The 16,085-nt window shown below is 35.5% G+C and overlaps 1 protein-coding gene across 1 annotated transcript in view; it reads right to left on the bottom strand.

Moving 5' to 3' along the window:
• Positions 1–4,961: 4,961 nt before the first annotated feature.
• Positions 4,962–16,085, bottom strand: part of RSBN1L (round spermatid basic protein 1 like) — a 62,001-nt gene continuing 50,877 nt past the window's right edge. The window contains exons 6-8 of the mRNA XM_068973004.1: positions 11,239–11,406; positions 5,919–6,027; positions 4,962–5,839 (exon numbers count right to left, since the gene is read on the bottom strand). Coding sequence (XP_068829105.1) covers positions 5,198–5,839; positions 5,919–6,027; positions 11,239–11,406 — 919 coding nt within the window. The 3' untranslated portion in view covers positions 4,962–5,197. The remainder of the gene's footprint in view (positions 5,840–5,918; positions 6,028–11,238; positions 11,407–16,085) is intronic.

Consider the following 16,085-nt stretch of genomic DNA (forward strand, 5'->3'; position numbering starts at 1 on the left):
GTTAACGTAAAATATTTGCAAGTATATTGACTTGCCTCTGAGTCTGCACACTTAGTAGTATTCAGCAGTACAGCAGCAATGAACTTTATAGGAAAGTGTAAAGATTTAACATTTTAGGGACTCCCATGTATGGTTTTTCCTGTGGTCGTGTATGGATGTGAGAGTTGAACTGTGAAGGCTGAGCGCCGAAGAATTGATGCATTTGAACTGTGGTGTTGGAGAAGACTCTTGAGAGTCCCTTTGACTGCAAGGAGATCCAACCAGTCCATTCTGAAGATCAACCCTGGGATTTCTTTGGAAGGAATGATGCTAAAGCTGAAGCTCCAGTACTTTGGCCACCTCATGCGAAGAGTTGACTGGGGGCAGGAGGAGAAGGGGACGACCGAGGATGAGATGGCTGGATGGCACCACGGACTCGATGGACGTGAGTCTGAGTTAACTCCGGGAGATGGTGATGGACAGGGAGGTCTGGCGTGCTGCGATTCATGGGGTCGCAGAGAGTCGGACACGACTGAGCGACTGAACTTAACTGAACTGAACTGATGGTGGTCCAGTGACTAACAGCCCACATTCCCAATGCAGGGGCCCCAGGTTTGATCCCTGGTCAGGGAACTAGATCCAACATGCTGCAACTAAGAGTTCACAGTCTGCAACTAAGAAAAAAAAAAAATCGTCCATGCCATAGCTAAAAAATCCTGCATGCCCTGCAATGAAGACTGATTGCAACTAAAAGCTGGAGGAGCCAAATAAACATAAAAATATTTTTTAATTAACATTTTAAAAACATAAATGCATAGAATCTAAATCTCAAAATGTGCTGAAGATCCAGAGTTTCATATTTTAATAGTACAGTTCTTAGAAGGTAGAGAATAGTAATAGAGCATAAAAGTAGTACAAATTCTACTTTTAATTTCTAGTTAACATAATTCACTTTCCTACATTTTGTTCTCAGGTTATTCACATTCCTTGTTTGGGTCTGAAGTCCTGAAGGGAAGATAAATGTAAAATTTTTAGCAAGATGTATTCCCCTTCCTTTCCCTGTTCTCCCAGTAGAGAGATGATATACAACATCTGTAAACTTAAAAAAGGAGACATCACTGCTTTTAGGTTCCTTGTGCTTAACATTCTAAAAAACTCATTCCCATCTGCAGTATGCAGTGGGTTACAAGAAGAGCTGAACAAAAAAGCCAAGACAGAGATAGGATTTTATAACTCTCCTGAGTTGTCCTCCTCGAAGAAGGCAATGGCAGCCCACTCCAGTACTCTTGCCTGTAAAATCCCATGGACGGAGGAGCCTGGTAGGCTGCAGTCCATGGGGTCTGGAAGAGTCGGACACGACTGAGCGACTTCACTTTCACTTTTCACTTTCATGCATTGGAGAAGGAAATGGCAACCCACTCCAGTGTTCTTGCCTGGAGAATTCCAGGGACAGAGAAGCCTGATGGGCTGCCGTCTCTGGGGTCACACAGAGTGGGACAGGACTGAAGCGACTTAGCAGGAGCAGAGTTGTCCCCCTTTCTTATTTGAGGTATACTGTCAGAGCCAAATCTTACCAAACATAACTCTTTCTATGCATATTCTAATATAACTCTTTCATAGCACATTCTAAAACCAGTAAAATTTTGTTTACATATCAACAGTAGTTAAACAAGAGGAAAGAAGATAAAGAATGAGCTACATATAAAACCCATCAAGTAACACTTTACCAGGCTAAAAGTATTTTGAAAACAATGGCACTTTTGTCCTTTCCGCCTTAAGATAAAAACAGTCATATCTACAGGGAAGAGAGGCAATTTACCATTACACCCCAGCACCCATACCTTCCTAGTTTAGCAACCTTTTTTAAAGTGAGCTTTACTATTCTTTTCTCTGTTGACAGAAGTCAATTTTTCATAGTTTTTAAAGAGAAAAAACAGTTTTCAGATTGGAATCACTTTCAAGATCTTATGGTTTCTGTTGAAGATAAACAAGAACTTTCAAATATGGTAAGATGAAAATAAAATGTCAAATATAAGAAAGTAATTACAAAACAAATTTAAAATATTACAATTATCAATTTTAGTATTTATTGAAAGGTGGAAGACAAGGAATATTCCTCTCCAACTTCAAAAATAAATCCTGCACCTTTGCTAAATGCAGAATAAACTGATATTTGCTTTACATGACAATGAAGTTACCCCCCAAAATAATCCAAATATACCAGAAGAGTGCTAATCTACTATTTACAAAGATGATCTTACCTGCCATAAATATTCAGGAAAAACCTGTTTACATTCAGGAACACCAATGAAATAACCTTGAATACTTAACCCAAGAAATAAAATATTTCCTACCTTCATGACCACCCCTTCCCACAGTTACAGAATGGATACAAAAATGAATATATGTGGAAACAAAACAGTATTTCCAATAACTTTATAACACAGGCACGCACGCACGCACACACAACCACACACACACACAGTGCTGTGCTAGATCAACCTAACCTTTAAGGTCAATAGCTGTAGCGACAAAGAAGATAATAAATATGGCTTTAGTAAAAGTTTTCAAGCAAGTATCACAAATGCTTAATTCTTTTCATAGCTAACCTGAGTATGGAATATATATTACTTACCAAAAAGGATATGACCAAAAATAATTAAAAAGAAAAAAAAAAATCTCTGTAGCAGACACCACTGAGGTACCTTAGTTTTGCTTTTTTTTTGTAAAGGTCTGTATAGCAATTTAATAATTTACATAATAACATTTATTCCATATAGTGTAAGTTCATATAGAAACTATCTTATGTGCTTTATTGTTCTGGTCCAAGAAACTGGAAATAATAGCAGAAAAGTTTTGTTCCGATAAAGAACTGGAGTGGACTAGCTAGGAAAACTTTAATACCAATATTAAAGTTTGAAATAAGAATTATTTGTATGTAGCAAATGGAGCCAATAAGCTCTCAGTTTACATCTGGAGAGAATTTTAAAATTATAATTTGTAAGACAGGAAGATAAGCATGACTCAGCATAACAAGGCTGAATCTTGAAAATCTGGGTTCACTGACTGGTTTCACCTCTACGGGGATGTATGCATTTGACAAAACAAATTTTCAAAATATGGAGAAGTTTGACAATAGGTTAAATAGGAAACTACACTTAAAAAGTAACCACTCTGGTTGTTTTAGATATGTCTTTAAAAGTTTAAGGCTCATATATTTTGGAGGGATATCCTAAAGACATTTTATGGTCTCATGCATCTCTGTGTGTGACACTGGAAAACTGGAGCTAAAGCAAACCTTGTTAAATATGCCACCCTTTACTTGAAAAACCTAAACATTTAAATCACATTCTATCTCAATTTTCAATACTGGTTTATTAGAAACTTCTGTCTCTCCCCAAAGTAGGTGTAAATACATAAATTTAGCTTAAAATTAAAGACAAAGGTAGTGAGAAACAAGAAAGTTATAAACAAAAACCCTATTTACATTTTGATGATTTATACTTTTCTTACTCCATGAAAATTCATATGCTGCAAATAGATTGATTTCTTACAAACCATTGATATTTCTGTATAATATTTGCCTGCCCTTTTAAATTGGAGGTCAGAAATGACACCATTGCTACAGTTTATTATTTCTAGTGAAATGCCTTTAAGTGGCTTCTCCCTAATCCTAAGAGATAAGCAGCTTTATGGGCCAGAGTAGAAGCCACTGAATGGGAATAGCTACACAAGCTCAAAAGGCAGCAGCACAAAGAACTCCAGCTGAAAGTAATCCACCAAAGCATGAGCCCAGAAAAATATCAAATTCAAATAGAAGAAAATAAATTGCAAATGCAGAGTTCTTAACATCAAAGCAAAACAATAGACATTTGCTTGACTTTTATTACAATGAAAGCAATCTGAAACAGTGCTAAAGTTCATCATTGAAGAGATTTGTTTTAATCATCTTTGGCGAGGCACTGGCAATCTTGTTTCCTATGCCAGTTTTACTTTCCAGAGCTTCTATACAAAGATAAAAAAATCTAAGTTGTTTACTTCAGTAAGGTAGGGAGAAGGATGCTTAGAAAGATCAGGTAACAAATTTTGTTAATTATACTTCTGTATATGGCAGTTAAGTCACTGCTCTTATTTTAATATGCTATATTTGCCATCTTTTTCTCCTGTTCCTCAAGAAATATGTAATAAAATATTTTAACTGCACACAATTAAACTTTCTGTAACTGAACATTTTTTTCCCAGCTACTATTAGATACAGTATAGGTGCTGATTAATTAGAAAATTTTCTCAACTTCTTATTCCACACACTACAAAGAAAATTCACGTTAATAGGACTATATAATCTGGCCACATAACTTCATTAGTTAGAAGGTTAGATACCACTAAAATACCTTTTTTCTCCCAACTTATAACATTTTTCTATTACCTAAACTGCTTTCTTGACATTGAAATATTTTAAAATATATTCCAGGGAGTATAGGAAGTTTCACATACTCATTCAGCAATTTAAGAAGTTATGCAAAATATGATAACATATATACATTCCCATACATACACACACACATAAATATACTTTCATAACTGAATCTTGGTTTTAAAAATGCTTGCAGTGTGGGAAACTTAAATATTAACTAGATTTGAATACATACACTTGCATTCCATTAACACTTGATATACCAGCAGAAACATAACAGATGAAATAAATGATGTAAATGAATAGGTTTTTTTTTTTTGGGCAGACCCAACAGAAAACATATTTATTGTTATGAACCTTTATTAAGTGTCTCACATTTCAGTATAAATCACACTAAAAAGATTTTTTAAAAGCTATTTACACTACAGTGCTGACACATTTAAAATGAAAAAAAAAATTGGTATAAATAAACTCTATGGAAAAGCCTTAATTGTCAAAAAAGAATTCTGGCTCATATTACAAAATATATATATATATATGGTAATGTCAGCTCTATTCTAAAACCTACAACTCCAACACAAATGATTTTTTTAAAGACTGCTTTTGTTTAAACCTGCAGTGTTTACAGTGCATCTGGCCCTAAGTGCTTTGCTGCTTCACAGTTATGGACAGGCACTGAGGAATGTTACAAAGCTACTTACACTAGATTTTGTAACAGACTTGGGAGCAAGTCCTTGGCTTGCTTTCGAATCTTTTTACACTATTAAGTTTAAGAAAAAAAAATTTTTAATGGTATGTACAAATTTAACACAAAATGTCATCATCTTTTCTCTCTTGATTTGAATGTGTGGAACTATGTTGCCTTGTATCAACTAGACTTATGAGACTTCCAGGACACAATTCTTCCTTTAAATCTTTGTTGCTATTTTCAAATTTAGAGTCCACTTCAACCTTAAATTCTGTAAATTGAACATGATCCAATTTTGCTTTAACATTCTTGCTATCCATATTATTCGGTGCTCCAGTCTTTTCAGGAATATAAACATTCACAGGTTCTTCCTTGATTCTTACACATGGAACAGGTTCATGTTTAATCTGCTGTAATTCATATTTAGAATGAAGTTTGTCTGAAAAAATAGAATCCAAGGAGGTTTTGCTTACAGCACAAATTGTGCTGTCAGTGTGAGGTCCAAGAACTGATGATGTGGAATCTGGTGATGTGCCTGTTTCATGAGTAACTGTATTCTCAGCAGTGTCCTCCTCTGAATGATACAACTTGAGCCGAACATGCCATGCTAAACTGCATACGGCTGAAACTGTCTTGAACTGATGAACAACATTCCTTGGAATAAAATAAATGTCATTATCATACAGCTGAATCCTGGCATAGCGAATGCCTTCCCTCCTCAGTTGATTAAGTTTTGCATCATCAACCCATTGGACACACTAAAACAAAACACAAAATACCAGTAAGTCTTTTCTACAATAAAAATTAAATTGAGGATAATAATAGTTTTAAATATACCTGGGACAGTGGAGGTTCATGTAAATCTAACTGCATTCGTTGAACTACTTCTAAGAAATCTTCAGCATGAAAACAAATTACATCTTTGGTTATTCGGGGTTGATCAGGCCTAAAAAGAACAAGAGATAATGAAGAGTCTGCCATTAATGTTTCACTCAGCTAAGTCCTTATTAAATTCAAAGCAAAAGGAACTTCCGTGGTGGCCCACTGCTTAAGAAGAATCCACCTGGCAATGCAGGAGGCGTGAGTTCCATTCACAGTCAGGATCCCACATGCCATGGGGCAATTAAGCCTGGGTACCACACCTACTGAGCCCACACACTCTGGAGCCTGTGTGCCACAACTACTGAGCCCGCGCCCCACAACTAGAGAGCCTCTGTGCTGAGAGGAAGATCCCGCATGATCCAAAAGATCCTGCTCGCTGCAACTAAGACTCAGTGCAGCCGTGTGTGTGTGTCCATATATATATATATATACACACGCATATATATATACTAATTCAAAGCAAAACTAGTTTATGGTCAAAAATCAAAGTATTATCTTAGAAATAAATTGTAATTAGAATACCACTTTACATATTTAAACAAAGGATAACACTATGAGATTTAACCTAAATATGGATAAAAATAACTCATTTTATTATTTCTATAATATATAGGCAAGAGCAGAGCAGAAACTATTCACTGATCAAGGAAGGGAGAAGAACGAAGGAAATTTTAAGGAGTAGAAGGAAGACATGTCATGAGGACTCTTGGAAAGAGGCGGGGATTTCCAGGAGCAGGCTCATCTCATTTTATTATTGCTATATGTAATGATGTTTTGAAAAATTAAATTGACTTGACTTGGTTAAATTACGCAAATCAAAAACCTAAGTGTTTATAGTTAAGGTCAGTACTTCAACAAATTAAGTATCAAATTAAAAACACAACACAGAAGTCAGAGGTAAATATGGAGAGGAAGGGAATACATTCTTTCAATCTAAACCTATATAACTGCAATGATACAGTAAATCCCTAAATAACTCAAATAACTCTTTTAAAAAATTAAGAGACATTTATTAGGAAAGTGCTTATAAAATAAACTGTTAAAAAAATAAAATAAACTGTTACCATTCTACTTGCAGAGGTTAATAGTATCTTTATACTTCTAAAAACCCCCAAACTCTTCAGTTAATTAAGAATATACACATACATGTTTATAAAAGATGCTCAAAATGGATTCTGGAATAAAATTCCAAGCAAAATAAATACCACCCCCCCAATCATACTGAGGCAAATCATAACCGATTTAAGAAACTAGTGATAAAGAGAATATCTAAAACTTATGCATCATATTAATATACAGGGAAAGAGTGTAAGAATGATTGCAGGCTACATCAGAGACAATGCAAACCAGAAGAAAGCTGACTATCTTTAAAGTATTTGAAATAAAAGGTAAATCTAGAATTCTACACCCCAAAAAATATCCTTAAAAAAGTCTGAGATAAAATCATTTTCAGACAAAAACTTAAGAGAATCTGTCACCAGAAGACTGCACAACAAAGAATGGTAACGAACTTCTTCAGGCTGAAGGGAAACGATATTTCAATGAAAATGCAGATCTATTCAAAGGAGTGTAGAATGCAAGTAACAGTAAATATGAAAGTTATTTTATTCTTATTTTAAAATATTTTCAGAAATATATCCTTAATGCCAAAGTAAGCAACATATGGGGGAGGGGGTCATGTTATAGAATATAGAGAGCAAAATGTATAATAATAATTAACAGAGGCCATAAATGGGGGCATGGAAAGATGGCAGTACACTGTTGAAAATTCTTACACATTACATAGAAAGATACACTATGATAACTTTAGGGCAACCACTACTAAACAAATAGTGGAGGTATAACAGTGCATGCTCAGTTGTGTCCAGCTGTTTGCAGCTTCATGGACTGAAGCCCACAAGGTTCCTCTGTCCATGGAATTTTCCAGGCAAGAATACTGGAGCAGGTTGCCATTTCCTACTCCATGGGATCTTCTCAACCCAGGGATGGAACCCATGTGTGTGTCCTGCCTTGGCAGGTGGATTCTTTACCACTGTACCACCTGGGAAGTCAGTGGAGGTATAATGAAAACACTAAAAAAGGTAAGAAAGAAAAGTGGGCAAAAAGAATGAACTGACATATAATATGGAGTCTTTCAATCCATCAACAAGGTATATCTCTAACATTTCTATAAATCTTATTTTTCTCATTGGTGTTTTATTGTTTTTAGTGTAAGTCAATCTTATTTTAAAAAATTAAGTATTTTATAATTTTTATTTTACTATAAGCTGGCATTATTTTTTTTCATTTTCAAAATGTTTCAAAGTATTTACTGCTAAAATATAGTTATATACAACTAACTTTGTAATATTGTCTTGTAAGTTAGTAAATTCTAGTACTTCTTTTATAGACTTAGAATTATCTCTACACACAATTATTTTACCTTATTCTAAGACCCTGTAATTTCATGTCTATGTATTTACTGAAATGAAATTATATGTGCACACAAAGTCTTATAAGGAAATGTTCATAAGAGCTTTATTCATAAAAACCCCAAACTGGAAACAATTCAAATGTCTATCATCAGGTGAATGGATAAATCAATTCTGATATATCCATACAATGATATACCACTCAGCAACAAGAAGGAATGAACTACTAAGACACCTAATGCTAAATTTTAGATTTTAGATAAATCTAAAAACCATCATGCTGAGTGAAAGAAGTCAGACAATATATGATTCTATTTACATGAGATTCTAGACTAGGCAATGCTAACCTATAAAGACAGAAAATAGGTTAATAGATGTCTTGAGTTAGAGTAAGAATGGGGAGAGATTAACTGTCAAGGGATACAAGAAAAACAAAATGGTCTATATTTTAGTTCTGGTAGTGGTTAACATGGCTGTATATATTAGTCAAAACACATCTAACTGTATACTTATAACAAGTTTTGTATTATTGAATATAAATTATATTCCATTAGTTGATTTTTCAAAAAACTGAATTCAAAGAGGCAACCTTAAATTTATAAATCTATGTGAATTCTGTCTTCCTAATACTAAAAAGTGATATAAAATTGACCAACACTTCACAAGTCTATCTAGTTTAAGATCTCTTTGTGAAAGTGAAGTTGCTAAGTCGTGTCCAACTCTTTGCGACCCCATGGACTGTAGCCTACCAGGCTTCTCCATCCATGGGATTTTCCAGGCAAGAATACTGGAGTGGGTTACCATTTCCTTCTCCAAAGATCTCTTTATAGTCTAAATCAATTTAAGTCTTTTATCTCAAATTCATTTTAAGCCAGGCTCTAAGATAAAAGAATGTCTCCTTGAGAAAAAGAAGGAGAACTCAAAATGCTAAGATAAGAACACTAAGACAGTGCTCCAATTTCCTTAGTATAGCTTAGGTTAACAGCAAGAATCAACAGTAAAGCGATCATAAACCATGTTTGCATCAGAGCCATGAAACCATCTTAAAAGTATCAACCAAATTATTTTCTTACCATCTTTAGTATAATACTAAGAGATCAAAGTAGCACTGGTAGATAAAGTAAACTGTATTTTACAAAAGTGAGAAAACTCGTAATGAGCAACATCTCATTCCAAAATCTATCTCAAGAATATTCTTAAATCTGGCCCCTAATATATTTGTAATTTGACAATAGTCTTTTTCACTGTGAAATTGCTAGCTTTAAGTACTTTTTAATTCAGTAACTACAGTGAACTATGATGGACCTGTGAAGGACAGGAAACAACCTCCAACATCAAATCACATATAAAGTGGAAAAAAAGCAAACAAAAACAATAATTAAACTTGAAAGAGATTTAAATAAAGTTAAGGCCAAGAAGCAAGGATATTTATCTCTGAGGAAATATATAAATATGTGGCTAACTTTATTGAGTACTATCTATAAATCAGATTTCACTCTAATAAATTTTGATGCCACTCTTAAATCTTTTTACCAAACATTCAAGAAAAATCCCATTAATTTGAAATGGGTTTGTTGTAATGATTTCCACAGACAAATCTGCCTTTACTCTTTGACAAAATTAGCATTTTAAACCAGATTATAGTAAGAGCTTTGAAACTGTATGGGAATCACCACAGATATTACCATTTAACTTAAACACAATTATAAATTATTATTGAATCATAAACTAATAAATTATTAACATCATTTTCCTAAAGAACTCATAGGGTTAGCTTGGTACTAGCTACTTTGTATATCTGAAATTGATAAAGCTTCCTTCATCTATGTTAAGGAACAAAGTCAGTTTACATTGGCTTCCCCATTCAGTGTTAATTTATAACACATTACTTTAAATTTTCTCTTTTGAACATAGGGTCAATTTTGTATTCACAACTCTTGAAAATACAATTTCCTCATGTAGAAAATACAGGCCATATTATTCGAAACATCTTAGAAATCTATGCAACATATTGACATTTTCTATTTTCAGAATTAAAGTTTCTTTTTACTTAGAAAACTTTCTTATATGCTAAGTATTTAATTCAACTGCTTTAATAAGCAAAATAACATATTTCAACTTAAGGTTCATACCCAAACGATACCCAATTTGAAAACAAAACCTAACTGACCAAAGTTACCTTACAGTATAAATACAGCTTTGCTCTACAGGTTTTATCAATTTAGTAAATGGAAATTCTCTTAATGTATGAGACAACCACCTTAAGTATATTATCCATTTTCCTTAAAAAAATTATCCATTTTTTCTAATCTATCAAAAGATTTAGTGAAACTTGCAAGCAAAGCTGGAAAAATACTAATATACTAAGGTAAACAAACACTTAACAGATACCAAACCTTAAAAAGACAGCAAGTTAAAACAGTATAAAGAAAAAACACAAGAAGCTGGAGTCAGTTCTGAAATCAGACTGAGCTCTACCACTTACTAGCTATATGACTATGATACTATTTGATAGTCCTGAGTCCTTAGTCTCCTTGTGTAAAAACTATGAGCCAAAAGGCAGAGAAAATTAACTGAACATTTGTAAATGGGCATACAGTAAGCACCAAGTGAATCTTGGGTTTTCCATTACTGTTTGTAAGACAACTGTTTTCAACTCCAGTCACGTAAAAAATCAAACTATTTCAGTCAAATCCAAAAGATAGAATCTAGATTCTATCAGTTGAAAATCTTTAGTGCAATTACACAAAAACAATATCCAAATCCAGGAAAATTAAACCTTTTCCCCCACATTAGGAAGAATTACTGAAAAACTTCCCAAGAAAAACTTTAGAAGCCATTAAATAGCAGTAGTTAACATATACCACTCTCCGCAGTGCACAGCCTTCAACACTCCAACAGCAGCTGTAGTCTGTCGTTCAAAACCTTGTCCTATATGATCTGCATGAGCTCTTGTTCTATCTTCAAAGAGCATTTCACGGGGCTCACTAGTTCGAGGTAGGTACTGCAGGTTTTTTATTTCATTGGTAGTTCTGTTTAAAAAAAAAATTACATATATATATGTAGATAAAGAGACAGAGGCAGACTTAAGTCAACAAGACAGCAGTGAATAAGACACATTCCTTATTCTTGGAGGAGTTTATATTCTTATGGGAGAAATACCAAAATATAAACAGCAAGAAAACACTTGGCAATAAGTGCTTCCATAAAACACACATAGTTTACCGTAAGTAGGAGGGGAAAAAAAACACTTTAGCTCCACTGTAGAGGACAGATATCTTCCACTGACCCTCTCCTCCACCACTCACCTTCTAGAATCCATACGTATACAGAAACTGCTTACCACCTAGCCTCACTCACAGCAGAAACCCTCTCAAATTTTGCTGCAGAAGGGGAACAGGGTGAGAAGAATTTACTTTGGGAGTCGTCATCTTATTTATCACCCTGTATGATTTTTCTTTTGCTTACACAGACAAATCAGGATTGCCCCCATTATTTTCTTATCTCATCCTAGTCTATCCCCTAGGGTCACTCTTCCTTTTGGTCCTCTTTATTTCCCACCCTCAATCTCTACTACTTCACTGCTCTTTGCACACTCTTGTCTTAAAAGTTTTATACAAACATTCACAGAGACACACAGACACATATGCAATGCTTTAATATCCTTTTTTCCTGTTTGTGATTAATGTTTTACAGGTATCAGAAAGCTAGACGATGATGTTGCTTTCTGTGAAAAGCTAACAGGTTTACAGACAAGCAAGTCTGGTCTCATTATACCGCATTCTAATGAATTGAGACTTATTAAAAGCATTTGCAAAAAAAGCATTTGGCACAGTGCCTAGGACAATGTTCTCATTAGTTGGTAAGACTATAACGTGATGGGAAATGACCATATATACCAGGGATTTTAATCCTTGAGTTCTTCAAGGGGCTGGTGAACTCCCTTAAATCACATGTAACAGTCTGTACATCTGCATTGTTCTGGGGAGAGGCTTTTGTATTCTCTAAATGATTGATAAATTTAAGTTAATCATTAAGATACATACCAAGTTTACCATTTACTCCCAACTTAAAAATGAACTTGTAAAAATTTCATTCAACAAAAATTTATTTATCAACCACCAGGCATTCTGTTTAGGTGCAAGAGACATTAGTAACAAGCACAACATTGTCCATGCTCTCATGTAACCTACATTCCACTCTATCACCATTTTTCCCTATTTTTTTTTTTTAATAATAAAGAGAAACCATCTTTACATATGTAAAAAAAAAGATATTACCTCCCCCCAGGAGCACCTACTCCATTCCCAATAATGTTAACCTAAAGTACATTTTTCTACACTTTTCTACGTGTTTTTTATTTCTTTTCATAACAATAGAATCATACTTAGCATATACTCTACATTTAGCTCTTTTCATCGGATATTCTTTCAGCTCAACAGACAAAATTCATACTAGGAAACTAACTATTTTATTGCATTCTTCCATAAGTGAAAGTGAAAGTGACTCAGCTGTGTCCGATTCTTTGCGACCCCATGGACTATATACAGTCCATGGAATTCTCCAGGCCAGAATACCAGAGTGGGTAGCTGTTCCCTTCTCCACGGGAATCTTCCACCCAGGAATCGAAGCCAGGTCTCCCTCATTGCAGGCAGATGTTTTACAAGCTGAGCCACCAGGGAAGCCCTATTCTTTCACAGGAATATACCAAAATGAATTCAACCATTCTAATAATGGACAATGAGGTCATTTTATACTCAATCTCACTATTGTAAATGGTGCAACTAACATTCTTATATATTTACCTTTAGTGCTTTTATTCTTGGGGACAGATTCCCAAAAGTACAGATTGTAGTTCAAAGAGAGAGAGACTGTGTATGTGTGCATGTTAAGCTTTATGAGCTATTTTAGATTACTTTTAAAAAATGATTAAAAAAAAATGATTACAGAAGCTCACCCATAGACCAATAATATATATGACCCTGTTTCCTCACATACCTACCACTCTGTAATATAATTTCTCTATTAATACTTTCTGCCAATGTAATGGGTAAAAATAATATCCCATAATTCTTTTAACATACATTTAATATACAATTATATATGCCTTCCCTGATGGCTCAGAGGGTAAAGCATCTGCTTGCAATGCGGGAGACCTGGTTTCAATCCCTGGGTCGGGAAAATCCCCTGGAGAAGGAAATGGCAACCCACTCCAGTACTCTTGCCTAGAAAATCCCATGGACAGAGAAGCCTGGTAGGCTACAGTCCATGGGGTCGCAAAGAGTCGGACACGACTGAGCGACTTCACTTTACTTTTACTTTAATATACAATTGGAGAAATAACTCCAGAAAGAATGAAGGGATAGAGCCAAAGCAAAAACAATACCCAGTTGTGGATGTGACTGGTGATAGAAGCAAGGTCCGATGCTGTAAAGAGCAATATTGCATAGGAACCTGCAATGTCAGGTCCATGAATCAAGGCAAATTGAAGTGCTCAAACAGGAGACGGCAAGAGTGAACGTCAACATTCTAGGATCAGCAAACTAAAATGGACTGGAATGAGTGAATAGAACTCAGATGACCATTATATCTACTAAGGTGGGCAGGAATTCCTTAGAAGAAATGGAGTAGCCAGCATGGTCAACAAAAGAGTCCAAAATGCAGTACTTGGATGCAATCTCAAAAACGACAGAATGATCTCTGTTCATTTCCAAGGCAAACCATTCAATATTATGGTAATCCAAGCCTATACCCCAACTAGTAACACTGAAGAAGCTGAAGTTGAACAGTTCTATGAAGACCTACAAGACGTTTTAGAACTAACACCCCCCAAAAATGTCCTTTTCATTATAGGGGACTGGAATGCAAAAGCAGTCAAGAAACACCTGGAGTAAAAGGTAAATTTGGCCTTGGAGTATAGAATGAAGCAGTGCAAAGGCTAACAGAGTTTTGCCAAGAAAATGCAACTGGTCACGGTGAACACCCTCATCCAACAACACAAGAGAAGACTCTACACATGGACATCATCAGATGGTCAACACTGAAATCAGCTTGATTATATTCTTTGCAGCCAAAGATGGAGAAGCTCTATACAGTCAGCAAAAACAAGACTGGGAGCTGACTGTGGTTCAGATCATGAACTCCTTATTGCCAAATTCAGACTTAAATTGAAGAAAGTAGGGAAAACCACTAGACCATTCACATATGACCTAAATCAAATCCCTTATGATTATACAGTGGAAGTGAGAAATAGATATAAGGGACTAGATCTGATAGACAAGAGTGCCTGATGAACTATGGAATGAGATTCGTGACATTGTACAGGAGACAGGTATCAAGACCATCCCCATGGAAAAGAAATGCAAAAAAGCAAAATGGCTGTCTGGGGAGGCCTTACAAATAGCTATGAAAATAAGGGAAGTGAAAAGCAAAGGAGAAAAGGAAAGACATACCCATTTGAATGCAGACTTCCAAAGAATAGCAAGGAGAGATAAGAAAGCCTTCCTCTGGGATCAATGCAAAGAAATAGAGGAAAACAACAGAATGGGAAAGACTAAACATCTCTTCAAGAAAATCAGAGATACCAAGGGAATATTTCATGCAAAGATGGGCACAATAAAGGACAGAAATGGTATGGACCTAACAGAAGCAGAAGATATTAAGAAGTGGCAAGAATACAGAGAAGAACTGTACAAAAAACAGCTTCACGACCCAGATAATCACAATGGTATGATCACTCACCTAGAGCCAGACATCCTGGAATGTGAAGTCAAGTGGGCCTTAGAAAGCATCACTATGAACAAAGCTAGTGGACGTGATGGAATTCCAGTTGAGCTATTTCAAATCTTGGAAGATGATGCTGTGTAAGTGTTGCACTCAATATGTTAGCAAATTTGGAAAAACTCAGCAGTGGCCACAGGACTGGAAAAGGTCAGTTTTCATTCCAATACCAAAGAAAGGCAATGCCAAAGAATGCTCAAACTACTGCACAATTGCACTCATCTCACACGCTAGTAAATGTACACTCAAAATTCTCCAAGCCAGGCTTCAGTAATACATGAACCGTGAACTCCCAGATGCTCAAGCTGGTTTTAGAAAAGGCAGAGGAACCAGAGATCAAATTGCCAGCATCTGCTGGATCATGGAAAAAGCAAGAGAGTTCCAGAAAAACATCTATTTCTGCTTTATTGACTATGCCAAAGCCTTTGACTCTGTGGCTCACAATAAACTGTGGAAAATTCTGAGAGAGATGGGAATACCTGACCACCTGACCTGCCTCTTGAGAAACCTATATGCAGGTCAGGAAGCAAGAGTTAGAACTGGACATGGAACAACAGACTGGTTCCAAATAGGAAAAGGAGTATGTCAAGGCTGTATATTGTCACCCTGCTTATATGCAGAGTACACCATGAGAAACGCTGGGCTGGAAGAAGCACAAGCTGGAATCAAGATTTCCAGGAGAAATATCAATCACCTCAGATATGCAGATGACACCACCCTTATGGCAGAAAGTGAAGAGGAACTAAAAAGCCTCTTGATGAAAGTGAAAGAGGAGAGTGAAAAAGTTGGCTTAAAGCTCAACATTCAAAAAATGAAGATCATGGCATCCAGTCCCATCACTTCATGGGAAATAGGTGGGGAAACAGTGGAAACAGTGGCACACTTTATTTTTGGGGGCTCCAAAATCACTGCAGATGGTGATTGCAGCCAT

Source organism: Capricornis sumatraensis, chromosome 5 (genome assembly GCF_032405125.1).
Source record: "Capricornis sumatraensis isolate serow.1 chromosome 5, serow.2, whole genome shotgun sequence".
In the NCBI taxonomy this organism is placed as follows: domain Eukaryota; kingdom Metazoa; phylum Chordata; class Mammalia; order Artiodactyla; family Bovidae; genus Capricornis; species Capricornis sumatraensis.